Here is a 15,142-nt window from a genome sequence, read left to right as displayed (position 1 = left end):
AAAGGATTTTTTAACAGTATTTTTTTTTAACTTTGATACTTTTATTATTTAATGCAACAATCATTTATGCTTAATGTGAGATTTTAACATTCAGCACTTAAACGGATGGCTCCTTTAAAAATCAGTATTACGGTAAAGAATTACCTATTGCCCAACAATTTCCTAGATGCTCACTACTCTTCTATTATGGATTCCTCCCTGAACCATTGCCGTATCTGTGAACTTGCTGCACATTACTGTCAGGAGCAATGATTTACTTGGGAAAACGACCGATTCTGGGGACAATGGGGCAGGACAGATGGATAAAAACCTGCCACAGACAAGCATTTCTAAATCATCCTCAGCAGCGTGCAGGGAAATAAAACCATGACTGCTGGTTGCTTAGAGAACAGATTATAGAGAGCTTCTTCCTAAGGTTATAAAACCACCAGCAATAGGAATCTACTTTGTTCCCAAAAGACTTCTCACATTTTCCATTAAACTTCCCTCATTAATATGGATTTAAACCCCTTTCCTCTCCAGAGAATGGAATGGCTAATTATCAAAGCTTTAATTCTGCAACAAAACCTTAATATATTTACTGACAATGCTGTTAAAACTACACTAGGCTGTTAAACCTTGACCCTCTTGCTAAGACAAACTGCAACTCCCAGCAAGCCCTCTCAGTCACCAGGTCACCAAAAATCAACCACTGAAGAGTATACATTTAAAGGGGTTGTTTACCTTTGAGTTACCTTTTAGTAAGATGTAGAAAGTGATCTGAGACAATTTGTAATTAGTTTTCATTTATTATTGTTTGTGGTATTTGAGTTATTTAGCTTTTTTACTGTTTGCATTTTCTGCAATCTGGTTGCTAGGGTCTAAATTTGCCTAGCAACCATGCATTGATCTGAATAAGAGACTGTAATATGAATAGGAGAGGGCCTGAATAGAAAAAAGAGTAATAAAAAGTAGCAAGAACAATACATTTACTTGGTACAGGGAAATACCTATGTTATAACGAGATTTAAGGGACCATTCAAAAAGTGTGGGGCAAGGTGCAAAGTACAAATGCACTGACCATTCCTGGCTCCTCTCCTGTAAATAGAGTGCTGCCTGCATTCAGCAGTGCAATAATTCCAGAAAGCTCCGAATTACCAGAAGGCCATCTCCCATAGACTCGATTTTAATCAAATAATTCAAATTTTTGGAAATGATTTCCTTTTTCTTAGTAATACTAAAACAGTACATTGTATTTGATCCCAACTAAGATATAATTATTCCTTATTGTGTGCAAAACAATCCTACTGGGTTTAATTAATATTTAAATTATTTTTTTAAGCAAACTTAAGGTATGGAGACCCAAATTATCCCTTATCTAGAATACCCCAAGTCCCAAACATTCTGGATAACATTCTGTTTGCCTATTTGTGATCATTAAGTGCTAATTCCAAAATGTTAGCCACAGCTTCAAAACTACCAATATGAGTCAGCAACACAAGGCACAGACTGAGCCATATTCCCCTTACCAGACTCAACAGTCTAGTCTTGCTTTATGGCAATACTCCAAAAGATCATTAGCACTGTTATGACTATATAATAGATCTTAAACAGTTATGTTAAATTTGAATAATTTATGGCATAGTCTAGCTGGATGGTAGAGAGCAGTAAAACAAAATGAATTAACAAAAGTGGTGCTGTTGAAAAGATTCTGCAACTGGTACCACTGACACTTAAAGCAAGGTAAATTTTATCCATTACTTTTTCCTATAATATACAGAATTCTGACTGCCACCTGTTTGAGCAGTAACAGAAAGAGTTAACGACAATATCCTGCAAACTGTTTAAAAAAAAAGCATTGAAGCGGAAATCAAGGTAATGCATTTAGACATGCAGGGTTAAAACGGTCAGGCAAAAATATCCTGAATAATTATAAAAATGTGCTTTTTTCAGTCACTCCTGACTCACCAATGTGTGATAATTTCCAGTCATGGTGATATTAATGATTTAGCACTGCTTTATTAGTAGCCAGAGCATGTTATGTGAAAACAGCTGGTGGCCGTGGGAGAGGCCGAGACAGAAGGAGCCCTGATGATGTGATATTAGCGCTTGCTGAACTGCACCCCTACTAATCCTTCTTTAGAATCACAAATTTTTTTTCCCCCATAAAGAATGATAAGAATTCTGTGTGAGGAAGTGCCATGGGAAACATGGGGTTTCTTTACGGACATCTGAGTGAGGAATTTTACAGTCCTGTTTTGTATGGGCAGTATGGAATGAAACTTTACACCAGTGTGCCATAGGAAAAAGAGCAAACAACACGGCCAAGCTTCCCAAAGCACATTTGTTCTATGCTCTGATATATTTTATGCAGGATTTATTTTTACTTTAAATTTTTTTTGCATTTCTTTTTACATTTTTTTACATTTCTCTTAAATGTTCAGTAAAATATACTGGCATATGTTTAGAGAGATATTTATAAACATCTCTGTATTTAGAATGTGTGCCAAAACGGGATCACACTTCATCTAACGAGGCCCTAAGTCAGGGATCCCCAACCTTTAGAACTCGTGAGCAACATTCAGCAGTAAAAGGAGTTGAGGAGCAACACTGGCATGAAAAGATGTTCCTGGGGTGCCAACCAAGGACTGTGATTAGCCATTTAGTAGCCCCTATGATTGTCAACCTACATTGAGACTCTGTTTGGCAGTACACCTGGTTTTTATGCAACCAAAACTTGCCTCCAAGCCTGGAATTCAAAAATAAGCACCTGCTTTGAGGCCACTGAGAGCAACATCCAAGAGGTTGGAGAGCAACATGTTGCTCACGGGCTACTGGTTGGGGATCACTGCCTAAGTAATGCCTTTAGTAACCAAATAAGCAGGACAAACGCTAGACTGCATGTTTGGTTTCACTAAGCGGTACCTTTTTCATTACAGGGGTGGTAAGTCGTCTTTTAGAATGTTATAGAATGGCTAATTCTGAGCAACTTTTCAATTGGTCATGTTTTTGTTTTTTATAGTTGTTTTTAATTATTTCCCTTATTTTTCTGATTCTTTCCAGTTTTCAAATGGGGGTCACTGACCCCCATCTAAAAAAACAAATGCTCTGTAAGGCTACAAATCTATTTTCTAGCTACTTGTTATTACTCATCTTTTTATTCGGGCCCTCTCCTATTCATATTCTAGTCTCTTATTCAAATTGGTGCATGGTTGCTAGGGTAATTTGGACCCTAGCAGCGAGATTCCGGAAACTGCAAACTGGAGAGCTGCTGAATAAAAAGCTAAATAACTTGAAAAGCACACATACTAAGAAAAGAAAAACAATTGCAAATTGTCTCAGAATATCACTCTTTACATCATAGATGAACAACATTCTTAATTAGCTAATAAGATTCCTTTAAAAGCTCCCAGCGAGCTGAATCTGTAAATTTTGTGTGTCGGAAGCCATAATTGTTGGACAAGAAGTCTTTTTTTCAGATGACCCTCCCAAATTGTTAGATGCCCTTCAGACTGGCCAGTAACCCTAAAGGTGGCCATACACATAGATGGCTGGATGATGAATGCAATACGAGTGGTCAGATTGTGGGAACCAACAGATGCGGTCCGCAGGGGTAAAAATCTGGGATTTTTATGATTTTTATGGGCTGATATTGATTGGGGAAGCCCGTCAGAGAGCCCCACACACGGCCATTAACTGCCATCTTGCAGGATAGGAACTAGGGGTAGGCAGAGCAGGCATGTGCCTAGGGTGCAAAGATGGGGGGCACCAGGCAATTACCTTCTGTGCCTCCTAGTCTGGTACCCTCTCTGCACCATCGTGCGAATGCGTGTGCCCAGTCGGCGCTGTGATTGGCCAGGTTGCCTAGGGCGCCTGAGCAGCCAGGCCCGTCTCTGCCGACTCGGTCTGTCGAAAGCTTTTAACAGCCTGTGTATGGCCAACTTTTTTTAGAATGACTTCTCCACTTTTAAGGGCAGCACAGAGGTGCAGTAAGACATACTGTACTTTGCAGCGCAGGAGTCCTAGGCTTGATTCCTGCCAGGACCTTAGATTGTAAGCTCCACCATGGCAACCACTGATTTGAGAGCTGTATTATCAGGGCAAAGTGCGGCAGACTATGTTGGGGCTTTATAAATAATTTATAGTAATAATATCCAGACTTTGCCATATGTTGTAGATTACAAGAGTATTTCCAGAAGTAAGATGATCAATTTGGAGAGCTAATCTCTGTGGCAGCACAGGCTGAACACCACAAACACCGGGCCTGGCTGCAACAAATAAACCCGAGTACAACAATCCCCCCCACGGAGGGAGACATGATGCAGCAGAGAATTTCTGCCCTTACGTCATTGTGTCTCGGATTCTTGGAAGCAGTTGCATGTATTCTTTACAGACCGTTTCTGTTCAGAACAACATTATCAGCCGGGTGAAACCAACGGCACGTGTGGCAAGCAAACAGTTAACATGTGGGAAGGGATAGGGACTGAGCAAGCTGGAATCTTGCCTATGGACATTTAGATTTCTAATCCAGCATTTAGATTGGCTACAGAAGTCTATACACAGCTCCTTCCAATTCTAAAAACATGCAGCATTGCCATCAAACAAGGAACACTTCTCTAGCGCTCTGGCTCTCCCTCGTTCCCATGGATACACAGAGATATATGCATGTACATAAACTGCCAGGCAGTTCCCCTTTAACATGACCCCTTCTGGCCCTTCCTTCAGAATTCAATGGTCGAGCTATGGCCAAAATAATAATTTTCCATGCAGGGCTTGGCTGATTTCAGAACATTAAATCATGCTTTTAAGAAAGTCATGTTACATAATAACAGAAAAATACAACTACCATCACCCTTTCATCTTTTGCTTTTTTTTTTTGAGGGAAAAACAAAAAGATCCAGCGTTTTACATTTTTGCATTTTTGCATTAGGCCCTTACAGTTAAATGACATTACGGGGGTTATTTATCAAAGGTCAAATTTTAGAGCTTTGTGAGGTTTTTTTATACCTTGAATGAACTCACAACTCGAATATTTTCCAATTTAAGAAAAAACTAGAATGGAAAAAACTCGAATCAGAGAATTCAGGGTGAACAACCCAGAAAACTGTAGTTAATCGAGTTTTCCGAGGGAAAAAACTCAAAACTCTCGAATTCTAGCAAACCCACCAAAAAAAAAAATAGAACACCATGAAGGCTATTAACATCTTCAAATGGTTGAAGGGACCTCTGCCATTGACTTCTACATGACCTTGACAGGTTTTGGAGTATTTTCAGATTTGAGCTATTTCCAGATTTGGGATATAATAAATCTTGAAAAATGTGAGTTTTATCTATTGATCTCAGAGCAGATTTTAACTGACTCCATACACCATGTGATAAACACTGCGGTTGTCAGCCAGTTAGCATTTTAAGTTGCTTATTGGTAGCAAAAAATCTTATTGCGTTTATTTCATAGATTTATGGTATGGTGATCCAAATTTTACAAAGATTCCTTATTTGGAAAACCCCAGATCCCAAGCATTCCAGATAATAAATCCTATACCTGTATCAAACAATTCCTTTACATTTTTTCATTACAGGTTCCATATTTTACATACTGAAATATGTAACCTGTAATGAACAGGTATTTTAGATGAAAAAATGCACATGTACTTTTTTTACTTTGAAGTACAAATCTTAAAAGCCTGTAGAAAATGATCAAAAAATAAAATACTTGGGGGTACATTCTCAACCTATTTATAAATATGGCTTATCAATCATCCATGTATATCTGCTTAATGGGATGGTATACAATGAGGCCATCCCTTTATATTTGTCGATAACATTCAGTTGGGACCAGCTGTATAAATGGCAGCACAATCGTTTATGTATCTAACTTGTACCAAAAATGTTTTTGCATTTAAGAGGCAAACAAATCAATAGATCAATACCCGACATCCACCCCATGTCTCTTTAATGGGAAGCCCAGTCCCCATTGCTTCACCTGCAAGCCCAAGAGGAGTTCTGCTTTTTACTTCACTGGATTTTGTCCGTATTTAAATAAAATACAGGCACAATGACAAAGGAACATAACCCATTAGTGTAAAAAGGATCAGAGCCTAGGTAACCTCCACAAAACAAAGACATTTTGGGGCAAAGATAATAGGGGAATATACAGATATGGAAACTGTAACTGTGAAAATGTCACACTATGCCCCTGGGTATTTAGCACCATCCACAAACAGATGGGCTTATATATTAACTTGACCTGCTGCACACAGTAGGACGTAAATAAAGAAGTAGAGTCTATATCATGGTATGTGGATAAGGGTACAGTGTCATATGATTTTTGGTGTCATGATGATGTCTTGGTTGGTAATAAAAAGAATAAAGGTGAATTAATTGCACCGATTTTAAAGTGGTACACAGGGCAATTAGTAGCTGCTGGCTTAGGGATAACAGACATTCTGCCCAATTGAAAATGGTGAATCCTATTCCAAGGAAGTTTCTGTGACATAGCCCTAAGGCTGGGTGCACAACTGCAGATCTGTCTTTGGTCAATACCACTGTACAGGGATAGAGACTAATTGGACAGTATAGGACTAGATGTGGTTATTCAGGAACAGCAAGAAAGAACAGTCCAGCCAAAAGAGGTATTTATATATATATATATATATATATATATATATATATATATATATATATATATATATATATAGTAAATAAAGTTCAGAAACTTCTCAAATAAACATCAGAAAGTTGAGTCTGAATCATTTGGATCCAAAAAACAGGCAGATGGTTCATTTGGTTAAAATTCGTCTAAATTGTCTTTGTTCATGCGCCTATTTGTACCCAGGTTTATAGTAGCTGTGATTTTTTTTTTTCTTTAATTCTGCATAATGAAAGAAAATAGAATTCTTTCCGATAAGGATATATTACATAATTTCAGTGGTTTTGAAGCTATTTGCAAACATAACCAAAAGCAGCAGTTGTCTGTCCCTTCCTAGACTGCTGGTTCTGATTCTTGAAAACAAATGAGCAAATAATCAGCCATTCTCTAGCCAAGACTTAATTTCTCACCTTCCATGTTCCTTCAAAGGTCGGTAAACCAGCTGTTTCTATAGCACCAGCAGTGCAGAGGACAGCAAGGGACAGACAGATTCTGCTTTCTATAGCAATTACATTTACAAGCAACTTTACAATCACTGAAAATGTGTAATGGTTACATAAGGGAACATGGCTTAGAATTACATTTCTTTCATCTGGCAAAATTCTTTTTGAGTTTAAACCCCTTTAAGAAAAAGTGGCCAAGAACCCTATAGAATTCATTTAAGTGGAGATTAAAAAAAATTAATTTACTTTCTGCAAATCTATAAGTAGAACACATGTCTCATATAAAATGGGCCTGTTTTGGTAGATGTAGCAAAGAGAAATACACTGGGGAAAAAACATGTCCAGAATTTTTTTTTTTTATATAAAAGTGGATGTTTTACTTCTAACACATATATAAAGGAGTGGTTGACCTTTTAGTATGTTATAGAATGACTCATTCTAAGAAACGTTTCAATTGGTTTTAATTTTTTAATTTTTATGCTTTTTAAATTATTTTCCTTCTTCTTCTGCCTCTTCTCAGCTTTCGAATGGGGTCACTGACCCTGTCTAATAAAACAAAATGCTCTGTAAGGCTATAAATGTGTTGTTATTGTTGCTTTTTGCTACTCATCTTTCTAGGCCCTCTCCTATTCATATTCCAGTCCCTTATTCAAATCAATGCACAGTTGCTAGGGTAATTTGGACCCTAGCAACCAGATTGCTTAAATTTCAAACTGGAGAGAAGTTGAATAAAAAGCTAAATAACTCAAAAACCACAGATAATAAAAAATGAAAACCAATTGCAAATTGTCTTAGAATATCACATCATACTAAAAAGGTACTAAAGGTGAACAACCCCTTTGATAAACCAAGTGACTTTTCCGTATACAAGAGCCATGAATATGTTGCAACATATTTCCTTAGAAACATAATTAGTGATGTTAGCATTTATAATTGGTGCTTAGTAATTTCATTAGAATCTCTGTAACGTGTTTATTATAAGCAATAACATACCTTTTGTTGCAAATATGAGCATATTAGCAGCCACTTTGTAGTTCCATGACCTGTATAAAAGTACTTGGCTTACAGGCCCACGCCTTTATATGGTCATGAAACTCCTAGGTGACTTCTAATATTATATTTTACAACAAGAGGAATATTATAATACATAATATAATTATCGGTCATTTGTTAAAATCAGTGATTACTGATATCAGTGCTGTGATCACTGACTGTGATTTATATTTTAATATATAAGGACATGAGATTTCGTCTCTGTGTTCCATGCAGGGGCGTAACTATAGAGGAAGCAGACCCTGCGGCTGCAGGGGGGCCCAGGAGGTATAGGGGCCCCATGAGGCCCTAATTCATATACAATTTCAATAAATATTGGAGAAACAAGTCAACCTCTAAACATTTTGGGGGCCTGAAAAATAATTTGCTGTGGGGCCCAGTAATATCTAGTTACGCCACTGGTTCCATGATTTGTATAAAAGGTAAAAAAAAAACATTGGCCTATGGCTTTATGTGCCTCCTGTCTTTATATGACAGATCCTCAATGACTTTGGGTATCCATCACATTTTACAAAGGAGGTAAATTATCCCATCTGTTAGCATTTATCACATTTTACAGAGTTAGAAGGACATAAAGAATTTTATGACAATTACAGTATATTATTTAAGTTGGAGAAGTAACAGAGGGAGGACCTGCCTCCCAATACAAGATAAGTATTGCATTTAAAGGTGCCCATACACTGAGAGATCCGCTCGTTTGGCGATGTCGTCAAACGAGCGGATCTCTCCCTAATATGTCCACCTTGAGTTGGGCAATATCGGGCTGATCCGATCGTGGGCCCTAGGGCCCAATGATCGGATCCTAATGAATAGCAATGGGCGGTCGGATCGCGGGACCGCATCAACGAATAAGTGCGGCCACGATCCGACGGGATTTTTTGTCCCATCCGATCGAGATCTGGCCGACTTTCGGCCAGATCTCGATCGGTGAAGCCCGTCGGGGGGCACCATACACGGGCCAATAAACTACCGACACGGTCTGTCGGCAGCTTTTATCGGCCCGTGTATGGCCACCTTAAATTAGTCTCAGCTACAAACCAGTAGTGAATTCACGTTTTTAGGGTAAGGCAACACGAGGAGATTCGGGGAGATTTTGTCGCCTGGCGACTAATCGCTACAATGCAAAGTCACCTGCGCTAATGCACACGCGGCGATGCGTTTTCTATAGTCGCCCGAAGTTGCCAGGCGACAAAATCTCCCCGAATCTCCTTGTGTGGACTAGCCCTTACATATGCTGAATGAGAAACTACGGATTTGCCTTTTTTTGTAGTAAGATGAGGAATGCAAACATGCACTGGAATTGTGGGTCAGCGCATTACTGTTTAGTAAATACTGCCCCGAGGATTAGTAAATAAATCACTCTGTTCCTTTCATATAAGTGCTTGCAAAAGTGTTCTGTAACCAGGGAGGCAAATTGCCTTCCTTCCCCCATCTGTTTGCTCTGTATGATGATTTTGCGTAAAGAGGTCTGAGCAATCCAGATGACTGATACATAAGTAATTGCATTGCTTTGCTGAGTGTACACAAAATTACCAGAACATTGCTTAATACGACATGACATCCAGATAATGTACAAACAGCATATACTGAAATATATTACTGTACATAGACCAATCATAAACACAACTACACTTTTGCAAATAAGCAGTACAGGCATTCATTGAAATGGACTTTGGGTGCATGAAATGATAATGTTTGCTAGAAAAAAAAAAAAAAAAAATATATATATATATATATATATATATATATATATATATATATATATATATAAATTTAAATGGAAGGGAATCTCTCCATATATTTATAAGAGATCCACTTCTCTGAATTGACACAAGAGGCAATGATTAAAACAGCAATGAAAGTGGGAGAGGAAAGTGTGTGTGCAAGGGAACAGGTTACAGGGGTGCTGTTACAGGGGGGTAAGACAATGGGAGATATCCTGAATATTATTAGGGTTATTTGGAAGAGTGACTGTATAAAGAGGGGAGGGTTAGATGTGTGCAGTGGAGCACATTAACATAACAAGGGGGCTTGCTGCTATAATGGGCATGCTGTTAATTAGCAGTTTGTGGTTGAAAGGGCTTAATGATGCTAATTAATATTATTAGCTCTGCGGGTGATTCCCCAGCAGCAGCAGCAGCAGCAGTCCCCTTTCCCCTCCCTCCCCATAAGATAAGGTGCAGAGTCCCGCTGTACTCACAGCCTCAGGGCTGGTCCTGTCCTCTCTGTGCACCTCCTGCTGTCTCCCAGCTGCTCGGCTCCTGCTCGGAGACTTGCTGGATGCTGCAGCGTGGGGCTTGCTGTCTTGCCATAGGTAATAGAACGTGCCCAGGATCCATGCTACTGTCAGGATGGCGATGGCATTGGCTCTGATCCTTCTCATGCTGCCGGTAGGATACAGGGATTTTCTGTGGGAAAGGGGGGAAAAGCCTTCAGCTCTTTCCCATTCTCTGTATCTCCTTCACTCTCTCCTCCTCCTCCTCCTCGCTCTCCTGCCTTCTCCCCCTCTCTCCTCTATCTCTCCCACCCTCCCTCCATCCTCTCACTCAGCTGTTTGTTTAAGCCCAGTCCTGCAAAGCCTCCGCAGGATCCTAATGTCCGCCCAGCCCAAGCACACACGCCCCTCACTTACACCACAAATTGCTTTGCCCCTTTAAATATGGACTTGTCATTACAAATGACTTCAGCTTAACAAATATGCCTGCAATCCTGCCCAGAACATTAGCACACACTAAGGTTTCTGTCTTAGCACAGTAATATGCGAGCCACATGTGTAGAAGTGCTGGACATGCTGTGGGAAGGCTGTGGGCACTTCTCATGACCTGGTCTGACTCTGTACCATGTTGTGGGTGGGCACTTCTCATGACCTGGTCTGTACCATGTTGTGGGCACTTCTTATGACCTGGTCTGTACCATGTTGTGTGCACTTCTCATGACCTGGTCTGTACCGTGTTGTGGGCACTTCTTATGACCTGGTCTGTACCATGCTGTGGGCACTTCTCATGACCTGGTCTGTACCATGCTGTGGGCACTTCTTATGACCTGGTCTGTACCATGTTGTGGGCACTTCTCATGACCTGGTCTGACTCTGTACCATGTTGTGGGCACCTCTCATGACCTGGTCTGTACCATGTTGTGGGCACTTCTTATAACCTGGTCTGTACCATGTTGTGGGCACTTCTTATGACCTGGTCTGCCTCTGTACCATGTTGTGGGCACTTCTCATGACCTGGTCTGTACCATGTTGTGGGCACTTCTTATGACCTGGTCTGTACCATGTTGTGGGCACTTCTTATGACCTGGTCTGCCTCTGTACCATGTTGTGGGCACTTCTCATGACCTGGTCTGACTCTGTACCATGTTGTGGGCACTTCTCATGACCTGGTCTGTACCATGTTGTGGGCACTTCTCATGACCTTGTCTGTACCATGTTGTGGGCACTTCTTATGACCTGGTGTGTACCATGCTGTGGGCACTTCTCATGACCTGGTCTGTACCATGCTGTGGGCACTTCTTATGACCTGGTCTGTACCATGTTGTGGGCACTTTTCATGATCTGGTCTGTACCATGTTGTGGGCACTTCTCATGACCTGGTCTGACTCTGTACCATGTTGTGGGCACTTCTCATGACCTGGTCTGTACCATGTTGTGGGCACTTCTCATGACCTGGTCTGTACCATGTTGTGGGCACTTCTGATGAACTGGTCTGTACCATGTTGTGGGCACTTCTTATGACCTGGTCTGTACCATGCTGTGGGCACTTCTCATAACCTGGTCTGTACCATGCTGTGGGCACTTTTCATGACCTGGTCTGTACCATGTTGTGGCCACTTCTTATGACCTGGTCTGTACCATGCTGTGGGCACTTCTTATGACCTGGTCTGTACCATGTTGTGGGCACTTTTCATGACCTGGTCTGTACCATGTTGTGGCCACTTCTTATGACCTGGTCTGTACCATTCTGTGGGCACTTCTTATGACCTGGTCTGTACCATGCTGTGGGCACTTCTTATGACCTGGTCTGTACCAAGCTATTATGTGCCAAGCTATAATGTACCAAGCTGTGGGCACTTTTTGTGACCTGGTTTGTACCATGCTGTAATGTTCCAAGCTGTGGGCACTGCTCATGACCTGGTCTGTTACAAGTAGTTGCATAACTACATGTTACTGGGCCCCACAGCAAATTCATTTTAGGGCCCCCCTAATATATCCACCTTTTTACCAATATATGATAAAATTGCTCACTAATTAGGGCCTCGTGGGCCCCCTATACCTTGTGGGCCCCCTGCAAGGGGCCACCTGCTTCCTTTGTAGTTACGCCCAAGCTGTAATGTACCAAGCTGTGGGCACTTCTCATGACCTGGTCTGTACCAAGCTGTCATGTACCAATCTGTAGGCACTTCTCATGACCTGGTTTGTACCAAGCTTTTAACTTTTTACTATATATGCACTTGCTGATGCGTTCAACAACTCCATTACGTCTGTTAGACTGTGACTGAATATCAATATTTATTATTGAAGAGATATTGTATATGCACTTACATTTGGGGAAAATGGCTTTTCTGACTAGAGCTTCACTGGTATCCCTGAGAAACAGCTTATCATCAGACAGTGCACACTGCACCCCCCCCCCAGCAGTCACAGGGTTTCCTTCCTCTATAGCAGGGGTCCGAAACTTTTTTTACCAGTGAGTCACAATGTAAAAAAAAGTTGGGGAGCAACGTAAGAATCAAAAAATTTGGGCTGTGATTGAATTAGGGATGCACCGAATGCACTCTTTTGGATTCAGCTGAACCCCCGAAGCCTTCACGAAGGATTCGGCCGAATACCGAACCAAATCCGAATTTGCATATGCAAATTAAGGGCGGCAAGGAGAAAACATTTTTAACTTCCTTGTTTTGTGACAAAAAGTCATGAGATTTCCCTCTCTGCCCCTAATTTGCATATAAATCCAATTCAGAGTTGCGAAAGGAAATATGCAAATTAGGATTCGGTTCGGCCGGGCAGAAGGATTCGGCTGAATCTGAATCCTGCTGAAAAAGGCCGAATCCTGGCCGAATCCCGAACAGAATCCTGGATTCAGTGCATCCCTAGATTGAATATTTGGTAGGACCTATGTGGACTGGCAGCCCATGGGAGGTTCTTTTTGGCAGGACACCTGGATTTTATGCAACCAAAAGTTGCCTCTAAGCCTGGAATTTAATAAATAAGTATTTGCTTTGAGGCCACTGCGAGCAACATCCAAGTGGTTGGTGAGCAACATGCCCACTAGCTGGGGATCACAGCTTTCCCAATGGTAATTTCTATTAATGTCAGTAAAAATATAAATGCTTTTGTTTTGTTGCCCGTGCAGGGCCGGATTTACATAGTGTGCACCCCTAGGCCAGATGCCTTCTACACCCCTTCCCATCATTTGTGCACATGCACACATTTTCATCATCAGGACGGGAGCACTGGGGATTGGCACATGGGAAATTTTAAAAACTATTATATCTAATGATCATCCCCAGAGCTTTCGAACCAATGTGGGTGTGGTTGGCGTTCATGCCGCCCCTTAAAATCCTGGGCCTTGGTGGCCTTTCCACAAATCCGGGCATGTGCCAGTGGTGGAAGAGGTTACCCTCTTACCCTGGTTAGGACTGTTCTGGGTCTCTATGTCTTGCAAGGCCTGTGAGTAGGAAGGGGTTACTGGAAGGTTTATGACTAAAAGTCTGGAACACCAACATTGTAGAAGAATGCAGCAAAACATTTCTAAAAATAAATGAAAAATATCCACTGTTTGTTTTTTGTATTTTTGTTATTTGTAAATGTAATTGCAAAGGAAAGCATACAGTAATTTGCTTATCCTTTCCTGTTCTCCGGTTCTGACAGAACTCAGTTTTCCTCCATATCTGTTGATCAGAACAGCTGGCTTCTGCTGCATTGATCCAACAGTCAGAATCAGGAGAGTAGAGAACACAAACAATTACATATTCAATAGGAAAAAATATTAATGGGGCCAGATGGAAAGCCCTCCAGGGCAAGAGTAAATGGAATATCCAGTACGACCAAATAACGATATATAAATAAATATACATATATACAGTATATATATATATATCTCTCTCCCATGTGTTCATTTTTTTTAGTAATCCAACGGAGAACGTTACATTGTTAATGTCGGAACAAGCTCTCATTTCACAGACGTAACATTCACGCTCTGCTGAGATAATGACTGCACATCAAGCAAATAGTGCAAGAAGCCATCGTATAATTGACTTTTTTTTAGCAGTGCGACTACAGTGCTTCTAATACAACTTTGTACAAGTAAGCCTGCCGCATTAACTACATTCTAGCACTGGCATAAAAATGTTGTACTTGGAAGAATTCTGTATGTAAAAGCAATTACTTGAAAAAGCAAAGCAAGCATACCACCATTTTTCATTTCTTCACCTGAGGCAACTAATCTATCAAAGAACGTGTTTCACTTATATTTATTTATATTTAAATATGAAACAAGCAGAGACTGGGGGAAATGATATTGAAAAGTAGGGGAAACTACAGTGGAGAAGAAGGAGGCAAAGGTTGGAGAAAAATTGCACCGAGGGCCCAGTGAGGCCATCACTAATGATCAGTTTCAATGTATCATCGTATCAGTCAACTTATCAATATTTTCTGGCCCTGATTGAATTTGCTGTAGGGCCCAATAACATCTAGTAGTTATGCCACTGAGAGAAATAAAGATATTTATTAGTATTGTGTTGTCTGTTCACTGGCAATGCAGCACAGGAGTTCAAGGAATATGTTGAGCCTCATATTGAGGTAATTAATTTTTTAATGAACCGAGGAGGAAGAGGGGCCAAACTATGATATTGCATGGTCTCATGATGCCCCTGTTGTGAATGGAAACAATAAAGGGAAGACATGGGAGAAACATTTCGGAGAGAGAAAGAAAGGTTTGGAAAATTGACATTATGAGTGATGAGAGGGAGAAATCGTGTTTATACTTTTGAGAAGGGACTGTAAAGTATAATAAGG

The 15,142-nt window shown here is 40.6% G+C and overlaps 1 protein-coding gene across 1 annotated transcript in view; it reads right to left on the bottom strand.

Moving 5' to 3' along the window:
• Positions 1-10,533, bottom strand: part of galnt16.L (polypeptide N-acetylgalactosaminyltransferase 16 L homeolog) — a 49,765-nt gene extending 39,232 nt beyond the window's left edge. The window contains 1 exon segment of the mRNA NM_001099893.1: positions 10,325-10,533. Within this exon segment, the coding sequence (NP_001093363.1) occupies positions 10,325-10,507 (183 nt within the window). The 5' untranslated portion in view covers positions 10,508-10,533.
• Positions 10,534-15,142: the final 4,609 nt, after the last annotated feature.

This window comes from Xenopus laevis, chromosome 8L (assembly GCF_017654675.1).
Source record: "Xenopus laevis strain J_2021 chromosome 8L, Xenopus_laevis_v10.1, whole genome shotgun sequence".
Classification (NCBI taxonomy): domain Eukaryota; kingdom Metazoa; phylum Chordata; class Amphibia; order Anura; family Pipidae; genus Xenopus; species Xenopus laevis.
The sequence above is the reverse complement of the archived record's forward strand: the minus strand, read 5'-3'. Positions and strand labels throughout refer to the sequence as shown.